Source organism: Saccostrea cucullata, unplaced genomic scaffold (genome assembly GCF_032062105.1).
Source record: "Saccostrea cucullata isolate Sc308-1 unplaced genomic scaffold, CSIRO_AGI_Scuc_v1 ctg184, whole genome shotgun sequence".
Classification (NCBI taxonomy): Eukaryota; Metazoa; Mollusca; class Bivalvia; order Ostreida; family Ostreidae; genus Saccostrea; species Saccostrea cuccullata.
This window is the reverse complement of record NW_026926406.1, coordinates 169-12,711: the sequence shown is the minus strand read 5'-3', so window position 1 is coordinate 12,711 and position 12,543 is coordinate 169. Positions and strand designations below refer to the sequence as shown.

Here is a 12,543-nt window from a genome sequence, read left to right as displayed (position 1 = left end):
TTACTTTTAGTTAGGTTTGAGTCCTCCCTGACAGATAGCAGGACGAACAGCCAGATGATTGTTCACTTTTACTGTGTCCACCATCCTCTGCAACAAAGGCCAAGTTTATTGATACCAACTTTTTTCCCCATGTGTGATTCGCCATACTCGACATTGGGCGAAAACCCATATCTTCAAAACAACGTTGCACCTAATGTTTTTACTTCAGAAATTGTTCACAAATTGTTCACAAAATTGTAGTAATATTTAAGAAGTGCTTTTGCAGCATACAAGTGCACAATATATACATGGATATGAATATACTGAGCAGACTGAAAGAAGACGATAAGAAAGATAACTAGAATAAAATAGTTATGAGTAGAATTGTATGTACATTTCCCATTTGCAAATCTGTTGATCGATATTTTAATGTAAATATACTAGTACTAATGTGCAAAACATTTTTACAATAAAGAAAAATCGTTTCATAATATTACACTATCAAACATTATTACGAAATTTTATCTGGGATCAATTCACAATTAGAGCATCGGAAGAAATTTAATATTATAAAAAAAGCTAAAATGGAACGATTGAGGGATATTATCTACATCTTACTCCAGCAATTTCTTGTGCACCACAGTTGTGTACCCCAACTCCTCGGTGAATACAATTCCATACAGACGTTTCAAATCCCGTACAATTGACATCGTCCAACAGAATGCGTCCAAAACCTGCTCCAAAATACGATTTTATTCGAGCCTCTGCACGAGAGCTACAAGAACAACATGAAAGTCATTCAATTAAAGGTGTATTAATGTACTCTTTAAGGATATCCGATCCTCAGCCAGGAAGGATAACTCCAAAAATTAATATTTAATTTAAAATGCATCAAAATGAAGCTTGAAAATGAAATTTTTTCATGCAGCAATTTTCATTTTATTCATCTTTATTTATCTTTATAAGATTCAAGGTTTTTGGAAGTCTTAGAAAAGGTCTTACAAAAGTTGACATATATACCCTATAAAAGGAAAAAAAATTAAAACAGTTTTAGATAAAAATAAACTTAAAACAGTTTTAGATAAATAAAATTTTCTTGAATCCAGCCTTAGATACCAATGCTTATTAGCATGACATGAAATAAGAAGTGATTTGTGTTGTCTTGCAATGATAGCAAAAGCCCTTTTCACTATCTTTTATAGAATACATGACGAATATAGAAGACCAAAAATACCAAATAAGTATGAAAATCATGAAAATTTCTCTGAATGCCTGGATACCTATCGTTTTTAACCTAAAATACACCCGATATTTGTTGATAAATTTTCAATTAGAAAATACATTGCTGATATTCCAATTCGCTTTTTCTGCAAAAATGTTGGAGATTTGATAATTTTCCCTATATAATATGAATAACTTTAATCTTTAACTTGAAAGAAATACTGTGGATAAATTTACGTAATTCTGTGGATTCAGAGATACTTTTATGAGTAGTTTTGATTACTTAACTGCTAATTTTATAAACCTGAAGATCGGACTACCTTAAAAGTAAGAATTCAAATTTTGAAGGAGATTTATAATTCGAGATGTATTTATTATGCAAATAAAGAATTTTTACATTTCCTGTAATTCGAGAAGTACTTAATTGGTATTAAGAAAAAGAAAATAATTCTTTGTCGTTATTTGTTCATTCTTTGAACCATGCTCTATGCTTTAATTCTACTACTGGTTCAGTGATCACTATAATAAATATAAACATACCTTGGCAAACCAAGACTACGACAGACGACTTTGGCGTCGTTTATGTCCCAGTTGTCATCACAGATTGTTCCCCATTCATTATTAATAAAAATCTCCACGCGACCCTCACCGAACTGATTGCCATTTACCAAACGAATACGTTGAAAACCTTAAAAAATTAGTACACTTAATTTTCTTTACTTTTAAATATAGACATCAATATTTTAATTATAAAGAAAAAAACTAATTAAAAACTGCATTTTTTTTTTATCTGAATAGAGTTTTCAATATTACAATTAGATATGATACATACAGCTAACGGCGGCATCGTTTTCATGACTGCAGTTACGTAATTCTACACTGCCATGAGGACAGGAAATGACGTCATTTTCTGATCCGGAACATTCAACTTTGGTCATCCAAATATTTTTACTTCCTCGCTTTAATCCTGAGGCATTGGTGGCTTTTCCTATGTTCCTGTTAAAAGAAAATTAATATTATCGTGATTATATACACTAATGTAATTTCAATTTTAGAGAAAATATTTTTACTGTTATGAATCTTAATCCTTGAACAAGGGGATAGAAATATGTATCTTACTCTGCATATCCCAGACTACGACAGACCACATCAGCATCAGTATCGTCCCAGCCATCATCACATATTGTACCCCATTCCTGGTTCATATAAACCTCCACTCGACCCTCGTATTCAGCACCGCCTCCCACAAGACGAGTGGGGACACCTTTGTTTAAAAGTAATATAGTCAGGAAACATAAGTATAAATGTACATCTTACTAGTATATCATCATTATTATTTTCTAAATAATGAATACGTCGATAATACACAACAGAGTTAGTTTGAGCAGTAAATCTCGATTAATTGCAAACATCATTCTTCACATAGTAGTCTTATACAAAAAACCACCACCATTCATGGGGTATATTCAATTAGAACAAAATCTTTGAAAGTACTTCTTTTTAGTTCTTCATAATTCATTGAAAAAGATTAGAATCCCACACATCATCCTTGAAGTAAAATAGGTGCTTGAAAATCAATTACAGGGGCTTATCATCATGGATGATTTTTTTTCAAAGAGATATGAAACCAAAAAAACTTACAGCTCACTCCTGCGTCATCTGAATGTTGACATCTGTGAATTCCAACACCATTATTTCTGCATTTTAGGATGTCCATTTCATTACCAGAGCAACCTACATTGTCCAGCCATATCCTTCCGCTCCCTTTTCCGTAATACGCAGAAGAACGAGCTATACTCGAGAATCTGTATTGTACAATGTAAAGCTTGTGGATCTAAAAGTTTAGTAGCTTTCAATCAATTGTTTACTAAAAATAATCATTTAAAAATTATTCACAATAATTTTTAAGTCCTAAACAAAACGGATGATGGGTCGAGCCGATAATACTTTGCTTGTTCTGTTCTTCAAAAACATTTACTCTAGTCTTTAACATGGGGTCAATGTCTCTCATCTATTTTAAATTGCAAGAGCATAATTACCCTACATACAAACAATTTCGAAACTAGCTATTAATTAAAAAGTTGATGAAACAAAAATACCAACACCCTCAATGAAAGTCAACATTTTGCAAGTTCTTTGGTCGATACAATTGCCAACAAGTACAATCTATCATTAAGATAGATTTCTTCTATGGTTTATGAGTACATGTGGATGATTTATTCAATGTATATGTTTGCTTATACGAGGGTCATTCAAAAAGTTCGTAGACTTTTGTCGTAACTTTGTTATTTAACGTCATATTACATCCAAATTTGGTACACATATTTTTGTCGTAACTTTGTTATTTAACGTCATATTACATCCAAATTTGGTACACATATTTAAACAACTAATTTGAATAATTTAAATTAAAAAAAAAATGGAATATATCTTCATATTCGTACAAATTATCAAGGATTTAGAACAGCAAAAATGGGGTCACGGAGCAACGTCAAAATTGAGTATTTTACTAATTTTCACTTTGTAGTTTCTATAGCCAGTAATCGAATAAATGGAGTAGTAACAAAATGAAATTTACATGTTTACATTCAGTTTGGCTGTATTACTTCGGATGCTATCAGGTACTGTAATATATCGTTTCGTTTAAAACGTATCAGTCTTTAAACATATATGGACTTGATTAAAAAATACAAAAAACCATGACGTTGTAGGAGGTGACGGAGCAGCGAGTAGTAATAAGATTGGTTTTCCATTCGGGAAACTTCTTTAACAAACTTAAAAAAAAATCTGTGTAAACCAAAAAATGTATGAAAAATTAGCCGTGTATTTGTATCAAATGGAAAATACAATTTTTGAGTGGTAGTGAGTTTAAATCAAACGATGGATGGTCTGGAAAGAAAGAGGTTATAGTTGAAAATCTTGTAAAAAGAGTTAAGAACGTCATTAAACGTGATGTGCGTTTCACTGCTTCGGAAGTAATAGGGTTCCGCAGTAGGCCTAAGGAATTTGAAAACAATGACAATCTAGTTTAAACTATTTGCACAATTGATGGCAAACAAAGTGTTTAGTATTATGGATACGTTTTTATGAATGGAGAAGACTCTACAAACTGTATATGAAATAAAAAAGCAGACTAATTTTGAGAAACTTTCTCGACGTTGTTTTGACGTTACAAAGTTGGTTAATCCTGCTCCGTGGTAACAAAAACATGTTGCTTTAAAAATTGGCTAGCATGAGTTCAATTGAATCAAATAGAATGAAACTTCACAGGTCGACAAATTGAATGTTTTTATTTACGAAAATGTGTTGATCTATAATCTTGTAATAATAATGTGACGATGAGGAACATTGTCTACGTATTTTTTGAATGACCCTCGTATGTCTTATATATTTAGGTGAAAGAGACTTAAAAGACTATATTTTTCTTTCCTCATCACAATTGTACAACTTTAAATAGAAATGGTAAATTGTGTTCAAAAACATGCAAGCAGGGGCTATATTTTTTGCGGAATGGTGGCGTATGAAAATATTTTATTTTCTGCCTCTCAAAATTATTATAGAACAACGAATTTAGTTATAATTTTTTACACAATCAAAGAATATTTCGAATGTTGGCTAAATTAATAATAAGGGACCGAAGTTTTAAAACAAATACTCAGTTAATATGATTTTCCAAACGAACTAAAATAATGTTAGCTTTTGAATGCTTCCAATCTAAGTAGAAATACGAGCCAAAAAACCATAGAAAGTGTTTTACTCTCTTAGTAAACGGTCAAGACTTTTTGGTCTTGTATCATTTTGTATCTCTATATGACTTCTTTACAATATGTGAAAATAAGAAAAAATAAAATATAGAGTGCATATAAAAAGTACTTAAATATCCTAAAACTTAAAGAAAAAAATAGAGAAAATTCAGATGAGCCAAAATTCATCTTTGATAAACTATTGGTGTCAATTTGGTAATATCATCTTATAGACCCTACATTGTATATAGTAATATCTTTTTATGCAAAAAGAAAAACATTAATTTTAATCTTTTAAATAGAAGACCCTATCGCATGATTGGATGCAGTCATTTTAATTCTTAATGTCCAGGGAAAAGGTAATGACCTTGATCTGACCTTGACTCTAATATAAAACGGTCAAAACTAATCTAACTGATACTTCCACTTCTTGATTCTGTGAAATTTTCATAAATTTTTAGATACAAGAAATACAGTTTTGTGTGAGGAGAATCCTACCGTACGTCAAATGCTGACTGATAAATTTTCATAATAATTGTTAGGCCATTAATATCAACACACTGATTTTCCGATTTCCCCGATCACGACAAGGAATACAAATTTGGTCGTACCGGTCAGAAAGGTATTTTCTCTCTTCCATGGCACCTGATCCCACCTGATATGGAGTACACGCTGGGTCTTAACAGTCAGAAGGGTATGCTCACTCCTCCATGGCACCTGATCCCACGTCTGATGTTTTAGAGACCCATTTTGTGCTCCACCTCTGATTTGTATTGTTTAATTGGACTCATAAGCTTTAATACTGTTCATTATCTCCGTATCTTATTTGTAGAAACAAACCCATACCTATCCACTTCATGGCCCTAATTTTGAAAATGATAATCCTTAAACATTATTGCAAAATTATAGCATGAAACCAATTCTTTTCCAAAAGATAAATCTTCTACATATGGCACGCCAAAGTCACAAAAATGAGCTAAACCTAGTTTCACAATTGATAAACTAGGTTTATCGACTGTAAACTACAGTTTACAAACCGTACACTATAGTTAACGATTCGTTAAGTATAGTTTTCATCTGTAAAACTATATTTATCGGTTGTTAACTAAGGTTTACGAAAGCTAATCAAAGTTTATCTGTCTGTAAAAAAAACGTTAACAAATAGATTTTGTTGATAAACATAGATTCACGTCTGTAAACTATGATTTACGATCGTTAACTATAGTTATGAGTTGTAAACCATAGTTTACAAATCGTGAATTTGTATTTATGAGGTAAATTATGTTTTGCAATCGCAAATGATTGTTTTTGATGTTAAGTATAATTTACGGTTGTGGAACATAGATTATCGCGTTAACTATAGTTTACAATTGTAAAATGTAGATTAACGTTGTTAACTATAGTTAACAGTCCGTAAACTATAGATTACAACCGATAAACCTAGTTTATCGACTGTGAAACTATGATTAGCTCATTTTTGGGAATTTGGCGTGCTAAACATAGTTTCATAATTGATAAACTAGGTTTATAGACTGTAAACTATAGTTAACAAATCGTGAACTATAGTTTACAATTTGTTTAGTATAGTGTTCATCTGTAAAACTATATTTAACGGTTGTTAACTATGGTTTACGAATGCTTATCTGTTTATCTGTCTGTAATAAAACGTTAACAATAGATTTTGTTGATGAACATAGATTCTCGTCTGCAAACTATAATTTACGATCGTTAACTATAGTTAAGAGTTGTAAACCATAGTTTACAATCGTGAAACTGTATTTATCAGATAATCTATGTTTTGCAATCGCAAATGATTGTTTTTGGTGTTAAGTATAGTTTACGGTTGTGAAACATAGATTATCGGGTTAACTATGATTCACAGATGTAAAATATAGATTAACGATGTTAACTATAGTTTACAGTCCGTAAACTGTAGTTTACAACCGATAAACTTAGTTTATCGACTGTGAAACTATGATTAGCTCATTTTTGTGAATTTGGCGTGCCATATCTACAGCATAGAATAAGGGTGACGCACAACAAACCAGTTTTTAGGGTTGAAACGTCTTTCGACTCCCCTCCCTTCTCCTCGTCATGCTTAAAATAAACATTCTGAAACCATTTTTCTCATGTAAGTCACACTGGCAAATATCTGCAGAGCTGTAGCTCTCTGCTTGAGAAAATTCGGACCGATTAAGCAGAGAGCTACAGATCCAAGTGTTGTAAAAACCTTCTATTTACGCCGCCGATTTTTGTCGATCACTTCGAGTATTATTTCTGGTATATTCCCAAGCTTTAACTAAGGCATCCGATCATTAACCATAAATTTATCTCTTATTCCCAATACTAGAATTTCATTTACCTTTCAACGGTCCCAACGGGCTGTCTTTGGAAATGTCTAAATGGGATTTTAAAAATTTTTTTTTTAAAAAAACCGAAATTCCAAAACCAAAAAGGATTGCTAGTATTTCGGTCCGTTGAAAGGTGAAAAAAGTATCAATTATAGTAGTTAAATATACGAGTAATTATCTGATACCATTCTAAAAGCGAGGGAAAACAAATAAGCAAGTGAGCGATAAAAAATAGGCAGCATAAATAGATGGTTTTTACAACGCCTGTATATGTAGCTCTCTGCTTTATCTGTCCGAATTTTCTCAAGTAGAGAGCTACAGTTCCGCAGCTAACAGGCAAACTGACTAAGGCATAAATTTAAAGCAAAGTTCAGAGAAAGGAGGTTTTTCATAGAAAAACGTTGTTTTTTGATCCTTTGTTGGTCTTGCAGGGTAAAAATCAGAATTCCAAAACGAGTTGGTACATCTACAATACACGATCAATCACATTCCAAAATTAGAATGGTCTACTACAAAGAGGAGTATATAGGGAACCTAATTTTCCTCAGAAAAGGATTTTTGTGATCCCCAGTGAAATAAATAATTAAAAACCTTATTGCTCATTACCGAATTCAAAAGATGAATGGCTACCAAAACACACACATGCAAAACACATGTACAAACACAACAAACATACATCCTCCTCTCTCTCTCTCTCTCTCTCTCAAACACAGACAAAAACAGGAGTTCAGGGAATCATGTAAAAATACATCTAATTGTGACGTCCATTTGGCATTTATCGTGAGGAGTACTAAACATCACATGTTTAAGACACCAATGGATGGCCAATGCTTAAAAAGAGAAGTTTCAAGCAGAGAGAGAGACAGATAAACGGACTAGAATAACAACAATATACCCGAAAGTGAAGGTATGAAACTTAAGTACATGTAGAAGAATCTTAGACACTTAGGTGGTCATTCAAGTAGACACTTTAATTTCGTTTAATCAGGCAACAGCCTTAATACCAACAACGCTTAACAATGTATGGAACCTTTTTACAAGATTAATGAACAGAAAGTAAAATGCAGGGGATATATTTTTCCTATTCTATCTTTCGCCAACAAAGTTAGCTTCACATCACTACTAAGAGTGTTTCCTATATTTCATTTCAGAAGCTTGATAAAATTTTTTTTTTGGAATTAGTAAAATAAAACTTAGAACCCATTGTTTGGGTGTTCCTCTAACCCGTCATATCCTAACATACGACAAATGACTGCAGCATCCTCCTTTTCCCAGTTTGTGGCACAGATAGTCCCCCACTCGTTCCTTATCAAAACCTCTACTCGACCCTCCATCGGAGTTTTTCCTCCAACCAGCCGAACGGAAAGGCCTGAAATGATGACATTTGCTTAATGAAAGAACAAGTTACTGAAGTATTAGAATATGTAAAAATAATGTAAGGCGAAAGAGTTTAATATGTATGTTTTAGACAGGCCTTCAGAATAATGTATGAAACAAATAATAAAAATGATGATTACCAATAAAAACTTTGATATGGTTACTAAATACTTCTTTTAAAGTTTTTTTTTAAACAAAGAACAGTAATTACAGCTGACTCCTGCGTCTTTGTTGTGTGTACAGTTATTTTTGCCCACATATCCATGACTACACGATAGCAGGTCGTTCTCTTTTCCTGTACATTGCACCTCGTCCAATAAAACATCTCCACTGCCCTCCCCGAAGTATGCAGAACGACGCTCTACAGCATTATACCTACAAAAGGACTGAACATTGACAAAGACCATTGGGCATTATACAGTTAAAGTTATCCCACAGGTATTTATTTCGGAAATACATTTCTAACCCATAGTATGATAATAAAAATACAATGGGCTAAAAATTAATATTCGAAACAAGTGCATGTGGGTAAGGTTTCATTTGCTGCATGAACTGTGGGCATTTTGTGATTACTAGCTAGTTAAGGCATTCAATACTCAGTGGTTCTATTTGGTATATAATGCTCCAGTAAATGTTACGAACCCAGCGTATCCAATGTTTTCACACACAACCTGTGCCTCATTTTTGGTCCAATCGTTGTCACAGACGGTCCCCCACTGGTTGTTCATGTATACCTCAACTCGACCCTCTCTCTTTGAAGACCCATCAACCAGGCGCAGGGGTACACCTTATATACATTCATAGAAATTTTATAAGCTTACACTAAAAGTCATGATACAATAATTTTTGCGAAAATATAAAGAATGTGCCTATGATATTCAATAATCTTGAAGAAATGTATAAAATTTAAAAAAGAAGAAAATGCTTAAAACAGATTTGAAAGTAAATGAAAACAAATTTTCTTTTAGAAAATAATCATTATATCATTAGGGATCAATTTTGAGAGTATGAACTGTATTTTTGAAAATCTTTTTCTGCTGCTAAAATGTTAATCATGATGATAAATTTGTTTGTTATCTAAACCTTTTTTATGTACAAGACTTAAATAAAGAATTGAAATTTTTTCAGTAGAAAGCCTTCTGTGAAATCAAATATTTAGTATTCATAAAAGAAACCACAGAATTGTGTAGAACGATACTGATTTCAATTTGCTTAATCAAACCTTAGAAATAGTTTTTCCATTGCAAATATGAAAAACAAAAATTGTTAAATGTTCTTATTTCTATCCTCGAAAAAGTTAATTACAATTTCGAAACAAAAAAATTTCAAAAGTTACAGCTTATAAAGCTTTAGCTCTTACTTACACCTGACGCCAGCATCTTCGCTGTGGTGACAGTCACTTGTTCCTATACTACTATGACGACACTTCCGTATATCGTGTTCATATCCTGTACATCCAACATTATCCAGCCAGATACGCCCACTACCTTGTCCAAAAGAGGCAGATCCAAGCGCTACTCCTGTAAAGCTATTTTAAACGAATATGTTTTGTATCATATACAATAAAATTATTGAATTCTTTCCCATCTTACAATCTACTGTATACTTTATTTTATACAGTACTTTTGATGGGCTGGAGTTTTAAGAAGCGTTCCCCATTTATCTTGTCCGTTCAATATTTAAAGAAAACCATATTTTTGTTGTCGTTTCTTCTCTATGCAAAATTATGATGTTACAAAAATGTAAAAATCATAATAATCAAGTTTCTGTTAGGGTGTGGGGGTGTGGTTAAGGAATTAATTAATTCATTCTGTTGACTTCATTTGGGTGATTTAAAATTCCCAGTTCGGGATTTATTCGATATTTGCTATTCAATCACAATTTCGATTATATACATACCTTGGAAATCCCAGGTGAGTACAGACAACCTGAGCGTCGCTGTTATCCCAGTCATCATCACAGACTGTACCCCATTCATCGTTGATGTAAACCTCAACTCGACCCTCTGTCCTATCACGTCCTCCCACCAGGCGGGTATGTAAGCCTTATAACATAGAAAGGACTATTACGTTCTTCTCTGTCCTAATATTATATTGATATATTTCTTTTTGTTGGTTATTGCTCAATGTTTAAATTTCTAAAAAGAGGGCATTTATTCATGTATTGATAAACAAGTTGATGAAACAAGAATTTCAACAGTCTCGGTTAAATTCAGTCATCATGTTGCACGTTTTTGGTCGACATAATGATCATGTCAGGAGTTACAGTCATTATCGCTTAGTCAAATACATACAGACTGATATTTTTATTACTAATTGTTAGGCTTTAATTCACAAACTGATTTGTCGATGGGTCTATATGTTATTTCCCGACCATGAACACATTGCAGGTCGGTAGGGGATGTTCACTCCTCCATGACACCTGATCCCACCTCTGATGTTCTGAAGGTCATGTTTGCGATGCACTTGATTTGTTCTGTTTGAATGGACTTTTGAGCTTGAATACTGTTCGTCATCTCCATATATTTCATTTGTGTTAGTTTTGAATACAAAAATGGTAGTATTTAAAGGGAAATGTCACATCAGTCTTTGATTGATCTACTCACAATTAGGAGCATGTATAATTCTAGTTCTTAATTAAATGTGTTTTATTCCCTCATCTTGGAATGTTTAACGGCAAATAATTTGAAATAGAACTAATGGTATTGTGAGCACTGAGCTCACTAAATGATACTCCCTGCCTCCCATATGATTATATTGGCAAAATGCATATTTTTCTGTGGGGGTCTGATTTAAGTTTCAACTGAAAAGTAAAATGGGAGGTGCACAATAACATTATGTAATAACGAATCTGTGAAAGTATTATTAAATTTTATTCAGTGATATGGGAGGGGTTGAGGATAAGACTTGTGTACTCTCCAATATTAAAGAAAGAATTGCAGTGTACATGTTTTGCCTGGGAAACCTAAAATATGTGTGGGATCAAAGTCAAGTAGGGGTGAACAATGGCACTATGTAACAGGATTCTGTGAGAGTTTTATTAAATTTTATTTGATGGTGTAAGAGGATAAGCGAGAAATTGGTACCCAAAAGCATAACAGATGAAAGGAAAGACATTCCAATTACTATGTATCCTCCCACTTTTCAAGCGGGGTATGATAAACTATAAATGGTATTGTAATGATAAACGTGTAATTAAAACTTCTTTAGAATATTACAGCTGACTCCAGCATCGTTGTCGTGAGTACAATTGTGAACTCCGATTCCATCGTGACTGCAGTTCATTACTTCATCTTCTGTACCAAGGCAGTCCAAATTATCAAACCATATTTTATCATCGCCCTGACCAAAGTATGAAGATCTTCGAGATACAGCATTTGCACTGCAAGAACATTTATCCATCCAAGCTTTAAATATATTCACATACATTCGTTTATTTTTAAATTATTGCAGGGCTTGATCAAAATGTTCAGTATTTATAAATAAAATAAACCTGGGGAGTCCCAAATTGCGACAGACAACTTTGGCATCGTTGTCGTCCCATTCATTGTCACAAACGGTCCCCCATTCATTGTTAATTAAAACTTCCAGTCGACCTTCTGTAGTATCACGTCCATTTACTAGCTTAACAGGCAGACCTGAAAGCGAGAGGCGAAACTACATCTTGTTATCATTTTTCGATAAAGTCTACGATATTTTTTTTTTAATTCTTACTGAAATAAAAAAAAAAGAAGAAGAAAAATATATATAAAAATAAAATCATTAAACATTTATTGAAAATTTAATTTTAAAAATGTAAAAAAAAAAAATGTATTTTTTAGCTCGAAAATAATTAATAGTATTTGGGACTGAAAATGAACTTTAAAGTAAATT

At 32.7% G+C, this 12,543-nt stretch overlaps 1 protein-coding gene across 1 annotated transcript; it reads right to left on the bottom strand.

Annotated features, from left to right (window-relative positions):
- Nucleotides 1-235: 235 nt before the first annotated feature.
- LOC134271600 (deleted in malignant brain tumors 1 protein-like) lies at nucleotides 236-12,308 on the bottom strand (the record flags this gene model as incomplete). The annotated part of the gene is made up of 12 exons (XM_062753801.1): nucleotides 236-754; nucleotides 1,741-1,888; nucleotides 2,033-2,196; nucleotides 2,320-2,464; nucleotides 2,842-3,005; nucleotides 8,519-8,663; nucleotides 8,883-9,046; nucleotides 9,314-9,458; nucleotides 10,036-10,199; nucleotides 10,571-10,715; nucleotides 11,889-12,052; nucleotides 12,164-12,308. Coding segments are annotated over 12 exons (1,865 nt in total), but the record flags the coding sequence as incomplete, so codon positions are not given.
- Between the last annotated feature and the right edge of the window lie 235 nt (nucleotides 12,309-12,543).